This window comes from Mastigoproctus giganteus, chromosome 2 (genome assembly GCF_048544385.1).
Source record: "Mastigoproctus giganteus isolate SK-2022 chromosome 2, ASM4854438v1, whole genome shotgun sequence".
NCBI lineage: Eukaryota > Metazoa > Arthropoda > Arachnida > Uropygi > Thelyphonidae > Mastigoproctus > Mastigoproctus giganteus.
The window spans coordinates 11,852,372-11,873,848 of record NC_143576.1 but is presented as its reverse complement, the minus strand read 5'-3'; the positions used below and the strand labels follow the sequence as shown (position 1 = coordinate 11,873,848).

The 21,477-nt window shown below is 37.0% G+C and overlaps 1 protein-coding gene across 2 annotated transcripts in view; it reads right to left on the bottom strand.

Moving 5' to 3' along the window:
• The window catches only part of RhoGAP102A (Rho GTPase activating protein at 102A), a 284,922-nt gene that overhangs the window by 116,938 nt on the left and 146,507 nt on the right, over nucleotides 1-21,477 (bottom strand). For both annotated transcript variants that reach the window (XM_090388211.1, XM_090388210.1), the window contains 2 exons: nucleotides 19,538-19,718; nucleotides 17,033-17,088 (listed from right to left, as the gene is read on the bottom strand). In XM_090388211.1, coding sequence (XP_090244337.1) covers nucleotides 17,033-17,088; nucleotides 19,538-19,718 — 237 coding nt within the window. The remainder of the gene's footprint in view (nucleotides 1-17,032; nucleotides 17,089-19,537; nucleotides 19,719-21,477) is intronic.

Sequence of the window (21,477 nt, the reverse complement as noted above, 5' to 3'; positions counted from 1 at the left end):
TAGGTTATACAAAACTTCAGTGTTATTATTAATTAAAAATTAATAATAATTATATATTTACATTATTGTTTTGATAAATACCTACTTTTATTTTTATAATAAAATTCAGGAAATTGTTTTTTATTCTTTCTGAAAACGTGTTCAAATAGCTGTTTTCCCAGATTACAGATAACAGAGCTGGTGGTGACTCGGAACACTATACTGCAGGTCTACCGATTCACTTTGTTTTGGTCTCAGTCTGCGTCAAGCTATCGTGCAGTCAGGTTGTATACAGTGTTCCTGTGATTTCTGAATTGTGATTTTATTTATTAAATAATTTTGCAATCCTTACAATTTAAAATGGCATCAAGTGATAGAGGAGTTAAAAGAAAGTGTGTGAACTTAAATGTGGTAACTTATATTGAGAAATTAGAACAAGGCATCTAAGTAGCACACGTTTGTGAAATTTAGGCGTAAAAAAACCAAACTGTTTCTGATATCCATAAATCAAAGGTCAAATTGCAACATAATTTTATATTGTATTAAAGCTTTTTTTTACATTAAGAACAATAAAAAAATGACCCCCAGGTTACATTCGATTTAACAAACTTTCAGCATTAAAGGACACCCCCTTCTCCCTTATTAGTCCATTAAATCGAGGGTTTACTGTATATGATAAAAACAATGAATAAAAACACAGTAACTTTAATATATATATATATATATATATATATCACCTATATCAACTGTAATAACTGACTTGAGGCAACACTTTAAAATACTTGAAACAAGCATGATGACAAGTTCTTAAAATCATGAAAAAATACATCATTACTGCAGGAGGGTGGGGGGGGGAAGAAGGCTCTTTTTGGGGAACACATGTAAAAAATAATAATAAAATACACATCTCCCACATAAGAACCCAACTGCTCTACAATGTCAGAGAATAATTACTGTAGATTAGTATTAGCCATATAGGGAAAGGAATCCCTAGGCTTTTGCTACACTGACCAAAAAAATAAAAATAAAAATAAATAAATAAGTAATAATTAATTAATTAAAAATGCAAATAATTATTGATAAATAATAAAATAATCTGCTTGCTTACCTATGTGAGGACTCCCTCCTCACGAAGGTACCTATCCAACTGACCACTGAATTTTCCCAAAATGTCAACCTCGACAACCTATGAAGGCAACTTATTCCAGTAATAAACACCTTCCTAGTAAAAGAGAACCTCTCACAATCCAGTTTTAAACCTCTTCCCCCATAATTTGAATTTTTGGCTCCTAGTTCTGGAATCATTTATAACAGTGAAAATTCCTCCATCATCATTTTACTTTCACCTCTCAGAGCCTTCTACATCTAAATCAAGTCTCCTATAAGGTATCTAGTTTCCAAGCACTGTAGCCTATATATATTTAAAGTCTATCTCTATTAAAATCACTATTAGTCTCATATATACTAGAAGGAAAAGGATTAGCATTACTAGAGGTATATGATGCAAGAAAGCGAGCTTATGCAGCATCAGCCAAAACAAAAAAACGCTCCCATTTCACCCATCCGTTCATACCAAATACCTGTCCAGCTCAACCTTAAATTTATTAAAGCAATCAACTTCCACAAAAAGGGATGGAAGTCTGTTCCACCAACCAACTACCCGCTGGCTAAAGGCAAACTTCCGCACATCTATCCTAGATCTGTCTTAACTCAATTTGAATTTATGCCCTCTCAGGTTCTGAGCAAGAGGAGGAATCCCATCAGTATTGAGCATGCCCAAACCATTCAGGGCTTTATACACCTCTATCAGATCACCTCACTGGTGCCTAGTCTCCAGACACTGTAATGTGCAAAACTTAAGCCTTTCTTCGTAAGAGCAACCCTTCGTTACATTCACTAATCTTGCTGCCCTTCTCTGTACTCGTTCCAACAGCTCTACATCCTTCTTAAAATGACGCCTCCAGACCTGTATACAGTACTCAAGGTGTGGCCTGACCATTGCCTTATACAAGTGGATAATCACCTCCTTATCCCTTCTAGAAAAATTCCTGTATATCATTGATAAGACACCATGAACTACTCTTGCAGACCATCTACATTGCTCAGAAAACTTCATATCTGCCTGCACAATTACCCTGGGTCCTTTTCGTTCTCTACCACTGTCAGTGTAGTACCACAGAACTGATACGTTGCTCTGGGATTGCTGTTTCCCATATGTAGTACTTTACATTTGTCAATGTTAAACTTCATTTGCCACCTCGAAGCCCATCTGCTCAACCTCTCCAGATCCTGTTGCAGCAGTATAGTGTCAGTAGTGTCCTTGACAACCCTGCCAACCTTCGTATCGTCTGCAAACTTGGACATTAAGCTTGATATACCATCATCAATATCATTTATAAATACAGAAAACAATAATGGATCCAATACTGAACCCTGAGGGACTCCACTAATAACATTAGTCCACGATGAGCAGTGTCTATTGATTACCACTCTCTGTCTTCTCCTACCCCTCAACCACCCCTTTATCCATAGCAGCAATTTGCCTCCAATGGCACACTGCTCCAATTTGTGCAGCAGTCTTCCATGTGCAACAGTATCAAAAGCCTTTCTAAGATCCAAGTATATAATATCAAAGTTATTCCCTGCATCCAGTTCTTTTCTGACTGCATCATAGTATCCAATCAAATTGGTCAGGCAAGACTTCCCCTTAACAAAACCATGCTGTGTCCGAGCTATAACTGAAGTCTTGTCTAGATGATCCTGCAGTGTTTCTTTAACCAGTGCCTCCATTAATTATCCGGGAACAGAAGTTAAACTCACAGGTCTATAATTACTTGTGTCAGCCTTTGATCCTCCTTTGTGAATTGGGGTCACATTTGCACATCTCCAGTCCATGGGTACCTCCCCTGAGTCCAAGGAAGCTCTTATAATTATGGCTAAGGGTTTGCTTACTTCCTTTGCTGCCTCCTTTAATATACCTTTATAGATCCCATCCACCCCAGATGCCTTTCTTGTGTTTATCTTCAACAATTTCTCTTCCACTTTACTCTCAGTTATTACAAGATTCTCTAGTTTACTGCCAGAATTGAATACACCTCTGGCATGCCCCTCGCTGAATAACTCCTCATGTGTGAATGTCGATGCAAAATATTCATTTAGTTTGTTAGCTACCTGAGCAGGATCATCAACAGTTGACCCGTCGATATCAAGTGGACCAATCTGATTCATCCTCTTCCTTCTAGAGTTTACATAAGTAAAGAACTCTTTGCTGTTTTTCTTTGCATCCCTTGCCAAAGATTTCTCGCAATCTGTCTTCGCCTGCCTAACCTCCTTTGTAACTTGGTTACAGATCAACTTGTATCTATCATAGGCTTCTGTGTCACGTGTTAATTTGTATGTATCCCATGCATTTTTGCTTCCCTGCCATATATCTCATTGGTTCATCTGACATCCATTTAGGCCTAAAATGGCATTGAAGGCAAATTGCTGCTAGGAATAAAGGGATAGTTGAGTGGGAGAAGACAGAGAGTGGTAATCAATGGACACTGCTCTTTGTGGACTAATGTTAGTAGTGGAGTCCCGCAGGGTTCAGTGTTGGATCCATTGTTGTTTTTTGTATCATTGATTTATCAATGATACTGATGAAGGTATAACAGGCTTAATACACAAGTTGGCAGGGTTGTTAATGAGATGGTTGCAGTAGGTTGCAGTAGTATACTACTGCAACAGGATCTGGAAAAGAGTAGATGGGCTGAGGTGGCAACTGAATTTTAATATTGAAAAATGTTAAGTACTGCACATGGGTAGCAGTAACCCCAGAGTAATGTACCCACTGGCACTACACTCAGGGTAGTGGAGAATTAAAAGAACCTGTGGGTAATTGTATAGTCAGATATGAAGTTTTCTGAGCAGTGCAGACCAGCTGCAAGAGTAGCTCGTGGTATCTTGTCAATGGTATACAGGAATTTTGCTAGCAGGGATAAGGAGACAATTATCCCCTTGTATAATGACATACAGTCAGATAAGGCGATGGTCAGGCCACGTCTTAAATACTGCAAACAGGGCTAGAGGCCTCATTTACGAAGGATGTAGAGTTGCTATAATGAGTATAGAGAAGGGCAATGAGATTGGTTTGTGGAAAACGAGTTGCTGTTACCAAAAGGGCTTAAGTTCTGCAAATTGCAGCATCTGACGACTAGGCATCTGCAAGATGATCTAAATGAGGTGAATAAAGCCTTGAATGGTTTGAGCAAGCTCAGTGCTGATGGGATTCTTCCTCTTGCCCAGATTACTCACGTGAGGAGACATAAATTTAAATTGAAGTAAGACAATTGTGGAATAGATGTATGGAAATTTTCCTTTAGCCAGCGGGTGGTTGATAGTTAGAACAAACTTCCATCTGTTGTAGCGGAGGTCAAGAACTTAAATAAGTTCAAGGCAAAACTAGACAAATTTTGGAGTGAATGGATGGGTTAAAGTGGAAGGGTTTTATTTATTTATTTTTTTTTTTTTGGCTGATGCTATATAAATTTGCTTTCTTGCATCATATGCCTCTATTAATGATAATTTGACTACGTATAATTCCCTTGGCATTCAGTTTACACCAACCATTCAAGGTCAAACACTTCAATCAGGTCACCCTACAAATGCCTGGTTCCTAAATGCTATAGCAGACAAAACCCAATATACCTTCATCAGCCTTCGTTGATGAAGGTATATTGGGCTTAACGTCCAAGTTTGCAGACAATAAGAAGATTGGCACATGTGAGGTGATCTGATTGAGATGTATAAGGAATATCAGGGAATATCATTTTTCATAAGGAATATCATCCCACTGTACCCTTAACTAATTTCGTCACTCTTCTCTATACCCTCTCCAAGAGGTCTACATCCTTTCTAGACTGGAGTCTCCAAGTCTGTACACAATATTCACAATCTGGCTAACCACTGTTTTATATAACAAAATAATCACTTCTATATCTTTACTAGCAAAGTTCCTATATATTATTGACTGAATCCACATTCTGTCCTAGTAGCCTATCCACACCAGTGAGAAAACTTCATATCAGACTGTACAGTTATTCCTAAATCTGTTTCATTATTATCTTAATTCCTATTATACAGATAAAAAAAACACTTTCAGGTTGGACTAAAATTTTGAACCTAATTTTCAAACAGGCAGTCAGATTAAAAAATTTAGTGTGATCATGAGGAACACATTAAATTTATAAATATCCCATAAACATATCAAGGAATATATGAACATTTGTCTGCTTTTTGTTCCCTATATAGACCCTGTAGCAGGTAAGGACATCATGAGTACTGCAGAACACTTGGAAAAATGTTCAATATTGGAGTCTTGTTTTTCAAACACAACCAAGGGCTCCTCAAAGAGAGACAAAATCCTTTAGCCATATTCTTGCTGTAGTTGTTGTATTTGGGGGTTTTGGTACAAGGGCCTCTTGGGTCATATCGTGCCTGTCCATAATTTACTTATGAACAGCCTTCGTTGATGAAGGTATATTGGGCTTAATGTCCAAGTTTGCAGACAATAAGAAGATTGGCAGGGTTGTTAATGACAGAATGCTACTACAAGAGGATCTAGAACAGCTAAAAAAAAAAAATGGTACCGGAATACTCGTTCTCCAGAAGACTATGATAATGCCATAGCGACTATACAGTAACTGAATCAGACTTCAGACTCACGGTTCATAGAACAACCAGTTCTAGCATTCAGCTCATGGCGAATAAAAATGCAACATTCGCATGCATCACAGTATATCTTTCGTTGGATCTCTTTTTCTAACACATTGTACTTTAGTAAGAAATGTAAAAGTTTCATTGCGAAATTTATATTTTTGTTTTTTAATAAATTTTAAATAAATCTATTAATTTTAAAGATTACTATTAATATATATTTTTAGTAGCAATGGGTAAAATAGATATTTCTCCCTCCCCTTTGATTATGCCATTGTTTCATAATATTAGGTGTATAAATTTAATGATTTCCTATTATGACATTTAGAAAAAAGGACCGGAATGTTGTTCCGGTGTGTTCCGACCCGAATACGCCACCGATCTAGAAAAGTTAAGCAGATGGGCTGAAAGGTGGCAACTGAAGTTTAACATTGACAAATGCAAAGTACTGCATATGGATAACAGTAACCCCAGAGTTGCAGTAGTAATGGTAGTGGTGATGGTGGTGGTAGTAGTAGTAGAGGCATGTGACACAAGAAAGCAAGCTAATGTAACATCAGCAAAAAAAAAACATTTCACACATCTATTCCCTCTAAATGTTTGTCCAGTTCCTCCTTGAATTTATTTATTTAAGCTATCAACTTCCACAACAACAGATGGAAGGTTGTTCCAGCAATCATCTATCCACTGGCTAAAGGCAAATTTCTAAACATCTATTCTGCAATTGTCTTTCCTCAATTTGAATTTATGCCCAGACAAGTTCGCAATCTGAGCAAGAGGAAGAAACCCATCAGATTTAAGCCTGTTCACTCATTCAAGGCGTTATACACCTCAATAAGATCACCTCCAGGTGCCTAGTCTCCAGATGCTGCAATTTGCAGAACTTGAGCCTTTCTTGGTAAGACCACCCATTTCTTCCCCTCACTAATGTTGTTGCCCTTCTCTGTACTTGCTCAAGCAACTCTACATCCTTCGTAAAATGAGGCCTCCAGACCTGTATGCACTACTCAAGGCATAGCCTGACCATTGCCTTATACAAAGGGATAATCACCTCCTTTTCCCTTCTAGCAAAATTCCTGTATATCAGTGACAATACCCACTCTGGCAGCCTGTCTGCACTACTAGGCCTTGAATGGGTTGAGCACGCTGAATTCTGATGGGATCCTTCCACTTGTTCAGATTATGAACCTAAGGGGGCATAAATTCAAATTAAGAAAAGACAGATGTAGAACAGATGTGCAGAAATTTGCTTTTAGCCAGCGGGTGGTTAATTGTTGGAACAAACTTCCATCTGTCATTGTGGAAGTTGATAGGTTAAATAAATTTAAAGAGGAACTGGACAGGCATTTGGAGGGAATGGTGTGATTTTTTTGGCTGATGCTGCATAAGCTCATACACTTGCTTTCTTGCATCACATGCCACTACTACTACTCAGAAATTTAACCCCAGGGACTCACATCTGGTGAGTATGGGCTTGGCACACCCAGGGACTCACATCTGGTGAGTATGGGCTTGGCACACCCAGGGCCTTGAGCTGGACATCATCATTCTTCTTTCCTTGGTGATTCCCTTTTATCTCTCTCTCTCTCTCTCTCTCTCTCTCTCTCTCTCTCTCTCTCTCTCTCTCTCTCTCAGGGGTAGTTCAGAATTTTTTTTTTTTTTTTTTTGGCTGGTGCAGCATAAGCCTCAAGCTTCCTTGCACCATATGGCTAATAATAATAATAAATAATAATAATAATTTCATATCTGACTGATATGAAATTTTGAATATTCCTGTTTATCATTATTCCTGTATATCAAAATTCCTGTATATCACTGACAATACCTGCTCTGGCAGCCTGTCTGCACTACTCAGAAAATTTCATATCTGACTGATATGAAATTATAACATACCAACTGTGTTGTACTATACTCAGAGTAGTGACAAATGAATAAGACCTGGGGGTTAATTGTGCAGTCAGATATGATTTTTTTCGGCGCCTCCGTAGCCAGGTGGGCAGGAGCAGCAGTGCGTAGCACACGCTTCTTGATTAGACCGGGGTTCGAGCCCGTCACCACCAAATACGGAGGATGCGGAAAGGTCAGGGAATGACCACCGCATATCCCCTGAGCAATATGGCCTTAGTTGCTAATGCTCCTAAAAATCAAATAACAATAACAATGATTTTTTTCTGAGCAATGCAGACAGACTGCTAGAGCAGCTCATGGTATCTTGTCAATGATATATAGGAATGTTGCTAGCAGAGACAAGGAGGTGATTATCCCCTTGTATAAGGCAATTGTCAGGCCACATCTTGAGTACTGCATACAGGTCTGGAGGCCTCATTTTAGGAAGGATGTAGAGCTGCTAGAAGAAGCGAGAGAAGGATAATGTGATTGGTGAGGGGAACAAAGGGGTATTCTTACCAAGAAAGGCTTAAGTTCTGCAAATTGTAGCATCTGGAGACTAGGCACCTGTGAGGTGATCTGATTGAGATGTATAAGGCTTTGAATGGTTTCAGCAAGCTCAATGCTGATGGGATTCTTGCTCAGATTACACACCCGAGGGGGGGGGGCACAAATTTAAATTGAGAAAAGAACGTTGTAGAACAGATGTGTGGAAATTTTCCTTTAGTCAGCAAGCGGTTGATTTCTTCAACAAACTACCATCTGTCATTGTGAATGTTGATAGCTTAAATAAATTCAAGGAAGAACTGAACAAATTTTTGGAGTAAATTAGACAGGTGAAATTGGAAAGGTTTTTTATTGGCTGATGCTGTATAGGCTTGCTTTCTTGCATCATATTACTATACTAATGCTAATGTTGACATATTACTTTGGTCAGAGATAATTAAAGAAATTTTGCATATCAAATAGTTAAACAGTACTTCAAAATTTGCATCAATGCCAAGAAGATGTGATATGGTTAAGGGCTCCTGCAAGTTAGATAGGAAGCTAGAGCTCATTTTTCAGAAAGTGCTGATAATTTATATGCATCCCATGCACTTTTCTTCTCTGCCACAATTTTCATCAGTTTATCTGACAACCTTGAAGTGTATTTCTTACTTGGCATGAAAAGCCTATCAGCTTTCATGATTAATTCCTTGAATGCTTCCCATGTAGAATTTTCTCGTGGTAACATTATCAGTTGGTCCCAGCAGCATGATCTATAAAAATTAGGCAGATAGACTGAGAATTGACAACTGAGGTTTAACACTGTAGGCAAATCAAAGGTACTTCATATCGACGGCAGTAATCCCGAGAATAATATACCAACTGATCAGGTTGCAGAGAAAAAAAATGACCCGGGGAATAATTGGGCAATCAAACATGAATTTCTCTGAACAGTGCCGAAAAGAGGATCTCAAGTACTGCAATACATGTCTGGAGACCTCATTTCTGGTAGGACATTAGTATGTTGGAATGGGTGAATTATAGTGTCTGAAAACTAGGCACCTGTAAGAAGATCTAAAATGCATCCTTCCTCGTGTTCAGATAACACACACACACACACACACACACACACACACACACACACACACACACACACACACACACACACACACACACACACACACACACACACAGGGGCATAAATTTAAACTGAGAAAGGATGGCTGCGGACGTTAAGAAGTTGCTTTCAGCCAAAAGGTAGTTATTGTTGGAACACACTTCTAACTTGTGTCCAGGAAGTGAGTAGTTGAAATAAATTTAAGAAAGAACTAGATAAATTATTGGCAGGGTTGGACAGATAATGTAGGAAGTGTTGGCGTTTCTTTTTTTTTTTTTTGTCTGTTGCTGTATAAAGCTTGTTTTCTTGCATAGTTTACTAATACTTATACTAACACTACTAACACTAAATCACTCAGCATTAGTATAAGAACCAGAGGCGTAACTAGGTTTTCGGCGCCCTTGGCAAATTCGTGGCTACACTCCTTTTTTCAATAATTGGTAAAATCATAATAAATAATAAGTACAGTCGGACCTCTGTTTAACAAACTTCTTTATAGAAAATTTTTCTATTTAGAGATAAATGTTTTCTTTTTACCGATTTTTTTTAGAATTCACTAAATAGAATTTTATTCTCTACCGAATGTTTTTAGAATTTTTTTATTTCTTCGTTTTATGGACACGAAAATTTTCTTTGTTCATAGAACGAAGAAAATTAAAGCAAGCAATAGTGCTGTTGTTATGCCCGAATTAAAAGATAAAGAGATTACCATCTGCAACTCAGTGGGACTTGTAAAACCTATCCAACTACCTGTCCCACATACCGAGAAGTCGAGCTGGTCAACTACTTTCTGTGTATCCATGCCAGTGGGCAGACCAAGGCTCTGGTCAAACTTCTATTGTAAGCACTCTGTTAGAGATTTAGAAGAGAGTGGTTTTCCTTTATCCTGACAAGCGGTTATCTGCTGTTTCGTGGAAGTGAAACGGCACTGTTTCAAAGCTATTGGCCTATCATCGAGCACAATATGAGATACAGAGGAAATGATGCTTCTCACACTACTATTGTAGTTTTTTCTTAAGAGTTATCTATGGTGTACCCACACTGATATTATATAGATATAAAACTCTTACTCTTAACATATTATGACTTGTTGCATTTAGTTATTTTAAATAATTTCACTTCGTACTTTGTTGCTAACAAATTAATAAATTCATTCTGAATTTCTGGAGATAAATAATTAGTGTGGTGTTTAATATGCGATTCCAGAGCATTTTTCACACCAACGTAATTGGCTGACAAATTTTTATAAAGTTTAAAAATATCCCACAGGTTTTTTCTTCGGTATCGATATTATTAGCATGTCCACGAAATGCCAAATTATTTTCAGCACAGAACAATATGCATTTCAATATTATTTTCAAATATGACACCATTTCGAAATTTTGCTACTTAGTGCTGCTTGTGCAGCATCATCAATTTGTCCACCTTTTTGAAGACCCTTTTCTAATAATTTCCATTTTGTGAAATTGTTTTATGTGTTGTAATGAATTCTCATGAAAAAGAACGTTTGGGTTTAGATGTTTCCAATCCTTAAATCCATCTGAGCTGCAAAATGGAACATTATTTGTGCCAGATACAAATAGGAGGCACAGAAAACAATATATTGCATCTTTATTTTTGCAATAAAATAATCATTTCCTCTCTTTTTTTTTTTTCAATACCTTCATTTTTGTATTTCCACAAATTATTGAAACATTGGCCATTAGTGACAGAATACATACTTAAGACTATATGTTCGGGACCATGTTGCACCATAAGAGATCTGTTTTTGTGGGTATTAAAGTTCCATGTGGTTGGATCGTTAAAATTCAGACTTACATGTTCCATGTTAATATTATTGCTGCCATTTTCTTCTGACAACTGTTGTTGGTTATTGTCTACACTTTCTAATTCTTTTAAAAGAACTTCAACTGTTTGAGCTTTTTCTTGGACTTCCATTTCAGTAGCATCATCATTTATTTCATCTTCATTCCAATCATGTTCATTTTCTTTGTCAATTTCAGGTTTGGAGTGGCTTATTGTAATCCAGTTTTGTAAACTAGCGGAATGTTTTTTTCTAATTATCTCTTTATGCAGTCTTTCTACGCAGTACTAATGTCCACTTTTTTTCTTTGATGGCATGTCTAAAATTAATTTGGCCTTTATTGTTTTATTTAAATTATAAATCACAATATGCACGATTACCTGTTTATATAGCAATCACAAAAACACTATAACTTATAACTTATTCAGTTTGTACACAATGCGTGAATTGTGAATTACTATGCATTCGAGCATGCACTGATGAAGCGATCGCCTGATTGGTCCCTTCAAAGTTACATTCTGGACAGCAAATAGATCTATGATGCTATGCAGTATGTACTCAGATGTAACCAGAGGCATGCATGCAGACTTGAATCGCCGTGTGAAAATTAATTTTCACCTCCCAGTGCTGTCATCTTGATTCGACATTAGCATTAGCATTAGTAGAGGCATTTGATGCAAGAAAGCAAGCTTATGCAGCATCAGCCAAAAAAAAAAAAAAAAAACCCACTTCCACTTCACCCCTCTGTTCGTTCAAAATACCTGTCCAGCTGAGCCTTAAACTTATTTAGGCTATCAACCTCCACCACAAGGCATGGAAGTCTGTTCCACCAACCAACCAACCACCCGCTGGCTAAAGGCAAATTTCCGCACGTCTATCCTACATCTGTCTTTCCTCAATTTGAATTTATGCCCTCTCAGGTGATTTTTCTGAGCTAGAGGAAGAATCCCATCAGCATTGAGCATGCTTAAACCATTCAAGGCTTTATACACCTCTGTCAGATCACCTCGCTGGTGCCTAGTCTCCAGACACTGTAATTTGCAAAACTTAAGCCTTTCTTCGTATGAGCACCCCTTTGTTCCATTCACTAATCTTGTTGCCCTTCTCTGTACTCGTTCCAGCAGCTCTACATCCTTCTTGAAATGAGGCCTCCAGACCTGTATACAGTACTCTAGGTGTGGCCTGACCATCGCCTTATACAATGGAATAATCACCTCCTTATCCCTGCTGGAAAAATTCCTGTATATCATTGACAATACTCCATGAGCTACTCTTGCAGCCCGTCTGCACTGCTCAGAGAACTTCATATCTGCCTGCACAACCACCCCCAAGTCCCTTTCATTCTCTACCACTGTCAGTGTAGTACCACAGAGTTGATACGTTGCTCTGGGGTTGCTGTTTCCCATGTGTAGTACTTTACATTTGTCAATGTTAAACTTCATTTGCCACCTCTCAGCCCATCTGCTCAACCTATCCAGATCCTGCTGCAGCAGCATAGTGTCAGTAGTGTCCTTGACAACCCTGCCAACCTTTGTATCGTCTGCAAACTTGGACATTAAGCCCGATATACCATCATCAATATCATTTATAAATACAGAAAACAATAATGGACCCAACACTGAGCCCTGAGGGACTCCACTAATAACATCAGTCCACGATGAGCAGTGTCCATTGATTACCACTCTCTGTCTTCTCCCCCTCAACCACCCCTTTATCCATAGCAGTAATTTGCCTCCAATGTCACACTGCTCCAATTTGTGTAGCAGTCTTCCATGTGCAACAGTATCAAAAGCCTTTCTAAGATCCAAGTATATAATATCAAAGTTATTCCCTGCATCCAGTTCTTTTGTGACTGCATCATAGTATCCAATCAAGTTGGTCAGGCAAGACTTCCCCTTAACAAAACCATGCTGTGTCCGAGCTATAACTGAAGTCTTGTCTAAATGATCCTGCAGTGCTTCTTTAACCAGTGCCTCCATTAATTTTCCTGGAACAGAAGTTAAGCTCACAGGTCTATAATTACTTGTGTCAGCCTTTGATCCTCCTTTGTGAATTGGGGTCACATTTGCACATTTCCAGTCTATGGGTACCTCCCCTGAGTCCAAGGAAGCTCTCATAATTATGGCTAAGGGTTTGCTTACTTCCTTTGCTGCCTCCTTTAATATAACTGGATAGATCGCATCCACCCCGGGTGCCTTTCTTGTGTTTATCTTCAACAGTTTCTCCTCCACTTTACTCCCAGTTATTTCAAGATTCTGTAGCTTACTGCTAGAGTTGAATACACCTCTGGCATTCCCCTCGCTGAATAACTCCTCATGTGTGAATGTCGATGCAAAATATTCATTTAGTTTGTTAGCTACCTGAGCAGGATCATCAACAGTTGACCCATCAATATCAAGTGGACCAATCTGATTCATCCCCTTCCTTCTAGAGTTTACATAAGTAAAGAACTCTTTGCTGTTTTTCTTTGCATCCCTTGCCAAGGATTTCTCGTAATCTGCCTTCGCCTGCCTAACCTCCTTTGTAACTTGGTTGCATATCAACTTGTATCTATCATAGGCTTCTGTGTCATGTGTTAATTTGTATGTATCCCATGCATTTTTCTTCTCTGCCATATGCCTCATTAGTTCATCTGACATCATCGAGGGGCGCCATTTTGTCAGCTAGCCTCGGGTGTCGAAATAGCCTGGCACTGTACTGATGTGTCCTGTCAGTCACGCCCTTCTCCTGTTGATGCCCTTGGCATCTGCCCCAATGATAGGCGCTCCTACGCCACTAATAAGAACCCTCATGTATTAAAAAACCATTAGGCTTTGGCAACCCATTTCAAAACTATTTTACGCTTAGCACTTTTTTGCAATATTAATATAGCAGTGCAATTAGATAGCAGGCAGAATTAGAAGTGTAGGCAGACTGTTACTGCACATAATGAAAATGTAAAACATAATAGATATTTTTTTAGATAAGAATTGCAATAAGGGAAAGACTGTCTCTTTTACAGAAAGCACAGCTAAATGATAGAGAAATGTACCAACTGGGTGGTAATACACTCAGGGAAGTGGAAAGTGAAAAAGACCTGGGGGTAATTGTGCAGTCAAATATGAAGTTTGCTGAGCAGTGCAGACAGGCTGCCAGAGCAGGTCATGGAGTCTTGTCAATGATATATAGGAATTTTGCTAGCAGGAACAGGGAGATGATTATCTCGTTGTATAAGACAATGGTCAGGCCACACCTAGAGTACTGTGTAGAGGTCTGGAGGCCTCATTTTAGGAAGGATGTAAAGTTGCTAGAATGAGTACAAAGAAGGGCAACAAGATTGGTGAGAGGAACAAAGGGGTGCTCTTACAAAGAAAGGCTTAAGTTCTGCAAATTGCAGCACCTGGAGAGTAGGCACCTGTGAGGTGATCTGATTGAGGTGTTATAAGGCCTTGAATGGGCTGAGCAAGCCGAATGCTGATGGGATTCTTCCTCTTGCTCAGATTAAGAACCTAAGGGGGGCATAGATTCATACTGAGGAAGGACAGTTGTTGAATGGATGTGCGGAAGTTTGCCTTTAGCCAGCGGGTGGTTGATTGGTGGAACAGACATCCATCTTTCGCTGTGGAAGTTGATAGCCTAAATAAATAAATTTAAGGCTAGCTGGACAGGCATTTGGAATGAATGGAGGTGTGAAATGGGAGGGGGTTTTTTTTTGGCTGATGTTGCATAAGCTTGCTTTCTTGCATCCGTAGCCTAGTGGTCAGGCGTGCAGGTGCATAAGTACACGCATGCCTTGAGTGATCGGGGTTCAAGCCCGTGACTGCTGAATACGGTGCTGTTTCTTGTATTCTGTCTATCTTGTGAACTCCTCTGACCATTTGGCCATCCCGGAGTATAAACAGATAATTTATTTTATTTATATGCCTCTACTAATTTTAATGCTAATAATGTTGCTAACAAATTTTCAAAGCAAGTAGCAGATGATAGATTTGTTTTTTTATTAAAATAAGGTAAAAAAAAAAAGAAAAAAAGTAAAGTGCAGCCATTATCAACCCACTGTAGGATGGAAGCCTCCTCAACAATTCATGCTGAGGGAAATGGGCCATAATCTGCCACGCTGGTCCAGTGCGAGTTGGCAGATCGACTGTATTCAGCAGTCAGGGGCTTGAACCCCGGTCTACTCAAAGATCGTGTGTGTTACTGCACTCCCGCTCCTGACCACTCGGCTACGGAGGCCGCTAAAATAAGGTAAATTCCAGCAAATCTCTTCTTTTCATTAGTTATTGTAAAATGAACAATAAAAAAAAACTAGAAAGTTTCAAAAATTAAAAATTCTAATTGCAACCATCTCTTTCTTTTACATACACTGTCTTTGATGTTTATACATACATACATAACATTCAGATTGTTACATAGTTACCAAGTACCAGCTTGTTTTGTCTAGTAAATATTATAATTTTGAAAATAAACAAGGATCTTAATTTTTCTGTTTTTTTCAATGGCACATTATTCCTTGTGAAAATTTTTGTGAATAGTACTGAATGACATTTTTATAATTAAGAATGGGTGAGCTAGAGAATTTTAGATACTTTCCCTGACATTAACCTTGTCTGAAAACTAAGCTAAGCTTAGATATACTAGTGTTTGGGTTTTCCCTAAATGAAAACATTGGGAATATTAGTATAACAGCTGCTCTTTTTAGTGAATCCTGACCTTTTACTTGAGTAAAAAACAAAAGTTTTCTTATATGGTATTACTTCTCTCATACATGATCACTTTACAGCAAACTGCCTTGATATTACTCTACTTTCAAATGAAATAACTAGGGTATTGTCGCTTCACAAGTTGTCTCATTATGTCACTACTTCAAATAAATAAAATTTTTAGTGGACAACTTATTGGAAAGCATTCTTGCATGAGAAAAGCAAGATCATGTGAAGAAATTTTTGTTTTCTATTCAGTCTAGTATAAAACTGGGATTAACTAAAAGCCAGTAGTGTCTTTTTTTTTTTTTTTTTTTTTTTCCCCCTTTCATATGCTCTATAAACTTTCCTTGCAACATTTGGCACTACTAATACCAATGTGTAATACTAAGCTGGACAAAACAGACATTTGGTAAACTGAAGCTTCAAATTAGTATGCATTAACTGTGTTTGACTTAGATCATGTAGAGGCTCTCTGCTCTCACTGAAGACCAAGTGATCTGCATTGGGGAAACACTCAGATGAGGAGCCAGTATGCTTCAAAACCGCTGTCATGGCATTGTCTCCGATTTTTAAATGTATGGCCCAAGCCTTAGCCATCAGTCTTCAATGAGAGCAGAAATTCTCTCCATGATCAATGTTAGCTGTAGTAATGCATGCAAATTTAACTTTATTTTAACTACCATATTGAAATACCACTGAAATCCTAAAGGGAACCTTAGCAAACAAAGTTGTTACATGGAACAAATATTTGAATGCCATCAGTTCAACTGTTATTAAAGATTAAAAATGACATTCACATTCCAACACTATTCATCATAATTTTTCTAATGGTAATATAAATATTGTTATTTTATTGTTTAAAATGCCAGTGCTAATAAGAAAAAAGCATGTAAAGTTTTTATTCAGTCAAGAAAATTTGGAGACCATTTCCTGAAAATATACCTACATGAGATTTTTACACGTAACAAATCCATTATCCAATTTGAAAAAAAATGTGTTTATAACCTTCTCACAAGTATTGCAGATTTTATTCTTATTATTCATATAGGTATTTTAATTGCATGAAAACAGGTTCATTTTTATTATGAAGTCTAGATATTCAAAAACTGGATTTGACATCCATGACCATGAAATATTTTCAACAGCTATAAACTTTTCTAATCCTCACATTCAAATTTTATTTGATTGTATTTACTGAGTTTTAACTTGTAAAAATCTTTTTCTGATAAGAGCAATTATCAAAAGAGTTTCTGTTCTATGTTAAGCAGAACTTGTTTATACTCAATGTTAAGGTAGAATTGGCTACAGGCTAAACTAAAATAAATGTTTCAATTTAAAGATAGATAAGGATTATTATAATTTGAAAGATAAGCATACCTGTCGTACCCTCTTCTTTGAGCTGCTCACCCTAAATATACCCAGAGTATGCAATCCTAAAAAGAAACAATATTTATCCATGTCATTTTGAAAGTGCAGATATGTGCTAGTCTTAATTTAATTATTTATTGTTAAAATTTACAACATATATAAATACCATATATAATGAATTTAAAAGGTGATTACTATATTACCAACACAACATCGATAAAAAGTGCTTATGTCAAAAATTTTAGTATTCTTTATACAATAAAACCTCAAATCTGGCATTCAGATTTGAGGTGATTATCCCATCATACAAGGCACTGGTCAGGCCACACCTAGAGTACTGGGGCCTCATTTTAGAAAGGATGTAGAGTTGCTAGTACAAAGAAGGGCAACAAGATTGGTGAGGGGACAAAGGGGTGCCCTCACCAAGAAAGGCTTAAGTTCTGCAAACTGCAGTGCCTGGAAAGTAGGCACCTGTAAGGTGATCTGATTGAGGTGTATAAGGCCATGAATGGGTTGAGCAGGCTGAATGCTGATGGGATTCTTCCTCTTGCTTAGATTAAGAACCTGAGGGGGTACAGATTCAAATTGAGGAAAGACAGTTGTAGAATGGATGTGCAGAAGTTTGCCTTTAGCCAGCGGGTGGTTGATTGGTGGAACAGACTTCCATCTTTTGTTGTGAAAGCTGATAGCCTAAATAAATTTAAGGCTCAGTTGGCAGGCATTTGGAATGAATGGAGGGGTGAAATGGGTTTTTTTTTTTTTTTTTTTTTGGCTGATGCATAAGCTTGCTTTCTTGCATCGTATGCCTCTACTAATGCTAAAGGAGCCAAGACACTTCTGATTGAGATACATATCTTTCTGGACATATCACCCACTTCCAAGGTGAATTTCATTGAAATCTGCTATTCTGTGTAATAGCAAATTTCAATATTTTGTATAAAATATACAAAAGGCAAGTAGGTCTTGAATGGTTTTATATTCTTTTAGTATCCATGTAAAATTAATAACCCCATAGATAAACTAATGACCAATAATAATGTTTTTAAAATCTCTAGATATCATACTGACTTTACTTTATGCAAAACAATGGCAGTGATACAGTTTTGTCCATTATCTCATTCAGTGTTCACTGTTCAATGCATAAAACTAAGCTGACTATCTGGAAATACTCAGTCTTCTGACTGAGTATTTCCAGATATTTCCTGAGTACTTCAGTCAGAGCTAAGTCAAAATTACTGCTAGATCATGGCTATCAACAGCATTATTTAGCTAATCAACAACAGTTCGTCTAGATTTGCAAGAAAATGTTTGTATTCAGTGATAGCATGACTACACATTATTTGTATTGCAGTTATCACGGTATATATATATATTTTTTATTTTGTGATGTATATCTGTATAAATGCATCCATGGGATTCACATTAGTGATGGATTTTCTCTTCAAATCATTTTCATCAACATATATTCAAACAAATCTTTTTTTTTTTTTAAACCTTCAAGAAGAAAAACAAAATTTGTGGGACTGAGCTCTGGAGATCAGGTGACTTTGAGATCTGACCATGGCAACAAACTTTATTGTCTAGCCACTCCCTCAAGTCTTACATAATGGGGGAAAAACATTATCATACTGAAAATAAGTGTATCAAGATAAAACAAGTGACAAATTGTCCACAATTGGTTTGCAACTTAGCACAGTAATAGTTCTGTATAGACTAGGCTACACAATGCATGTACATTGATAAGACATTGAGCTAATCATCAACAGTTGGAAAAATGATTGGGAGGAACAAATCCATATTTTCTGAGCATCAGTTAATTCTTAATAACAAATCCTTCAGAAAAGCACAGACACTGTTGTTTCTCAACAATTTACTGCTACAAATAGGACTCATGTTATTTGGTGCTTAATAAATAAAACAGTATACTGGTTAGAAAATGTGACCGAACTCATTATCTTTGCTTTTAATGATTATATTAGGAAACAGCACATGCAAGGATTCTAATGGTTACTGCTGAGGTCTCCAGCTGCTGATTTCTTCAAAATGACAACAGCCAGCATATAAATCCTAGTATTTTACAACAAAGGGCAGATCATTAGTGGCTACAAATGGCTTTTGTAGATATTTCCAAAGACAGACAGTATAATCAATAATTTACTGGGCCCATGACATAATGCTGGTGGGAGCCTGTGGTCATCATGGTAAGTTTTCAGCTAGTACATCCTATCCTAAAATTTTACTATTCTTTTCAGTCAACATGCTATTTTAATTAAATTTTTGATTAAGCCCATTTTAATTAAATGGGCTTAATCAATAGCACCTATAACTTCTGCACTGACTTTATTAGTGCCCATATAAGTGTTATCATGACACTAAAGTATACAACATATGAAAATACATCTACAGGCTCTGTGTAGCTCACACACTAACTCTAACATTTCAATGTAATGCAATCCTCATTCACAAAAAGATTGAATACCACTGCCCTATAACATGAATGGAATTTATTCTTACCATAAGCTTCTATATGTTTGAAGCAGCTGTGTACTACATTTGGCACCAGGGGACTACAGCCATATACATTGCCAGTTGAGCCACGACTCCATCTTCCTGCTAAAGAGGATACAGAAAGTGTTTCTGCTTGGCTTGATTCTGAATGCCTTGGTTGAGCAAGAGATTCTACTGAACCACCTTCCTGAAATATATATAAAATCTCAATCTTTGTAATATTTGCAATTTTTTTCTCCTAAAAACTGTATTCTTATATTACTTTAATATAAGAATATTATCTTAATATTATTCTTTGTTTAGTTTGTAATGAAAAACAACACCTCCATCTAATGTTGTACCTGAAGAACATCATGAAAAATGTAAACTGATGAACCCTGACAGTGTCATAAATGGCAAACTTTAATCTATCAGATCCTTTAATCCTTTCTACCCCTATATTAAATGGGTATCTCTATGTGTCCCCTTGTTTATAGATATTGCACTTAAAGTTTCAATAAAAGTAATAAAATAATTTCATAAAATTTAATTCATAATAGCATACCTAAATGTAAAATACCATCATGAAGTGAACAATTTAATAACCTTGCATACTGTATTGGTATATTCTCAAGATCTCTAGTGAATTTATGTGATGTGCACATGCAGATGACAGAGAAAATAGTAGCTACAGTAGATTAGCTAAATATTGAAAGAGAATCACCCTGTAGCTATATTAAATTTAGCACCAAACTTGCGAAATTTAATGTAATGCCAAGAAAACCCAACCAAGCTATTAATTTAAAAAGCATTTTTATTTTATTTTTGTTAGAGATGTAGATACATCTTGTTTGCTCTGTGCAACACTAATTCAGTGTGTGTGTGTTTTACTGAGAATTTGGAGTTGGGTATCTTTTTGTCTATGTTTTATTTAAAAAGTTTGCAATAAAAAGTGCAACTAATAAAAATCAATTATGTTTTTATATATATTTTATTCTGACAGTTTGCATGTCCTCTAAATAACTGCTTATATCCCCAAAGCCAGAGGGTGGGGGGAGGTGCCCAACAGTTTGGGAAATCTGAATTGGAAGTTTCCAAGTGATGATCCAAATCATCAGTTGTTAAAAAACAAAACAATAAATTTAGCACACTACTACACAGCACATGAAAAAAAGAACTGATAGAGATAAGATGAACTGAGAGAGATAAGTTCATTTGCTACAGTGCCACGTTCTTCAAATCCACACTAGGATTATGATGTATAGGAAATATGGAGAGAGCTGTATTATAGCTTAAGCTGACATATTTCATACAGCCTTGGGGCAGAACAAATGAACTGTGAATTGATTGCTGCTAAACAATGTTACACTTAGGATGGAGGCAAGAACTCTTATCTGGGAAGGGACACATTGATATTGAAACTAAGAAAATGGTGAATTATCACTATTAGAGGTGGAAAATATGGTGGTTGTTGTTGCATTTTTTTTTTTTTTTTTTTTAATTACTGGATAGATGTAGTTGGTTTGGACTAGTCATAGATTATAGAACACTTTTTGTTTAAACTTGAGAGTAATATTGAGAATCCATGAATCAATATCCTTTTTTGTTTACCTCCTGGTTACAGTATGATTTTAGAAAAGTGTCCACATTGAGTTCACATATTTTTATTTAGATAATGTTAACCCCAGGAAGAGAAAGCTGTGGCTGTCTTCAACATTATGTCACATTCTGAAGAGTATGCTATGCCATATTGCCTATCTTCACACCCCTCACCAATAATCTCTCTCTCTCTCTCTCTCTCTCTCTCTCATGAAGGTCACATTTTGTGGGGTACTGATAAGGCTTTAAACAGAAAGTAAGTGTTAATATTTTTCTTAGTTACCCCAGCAAAAATAAGGACATTGAGTGGATGAGGGCAAGAGCAGGCTGAATGAAACCTGACAGCTGCCTATGTTGGATTTTTTCAT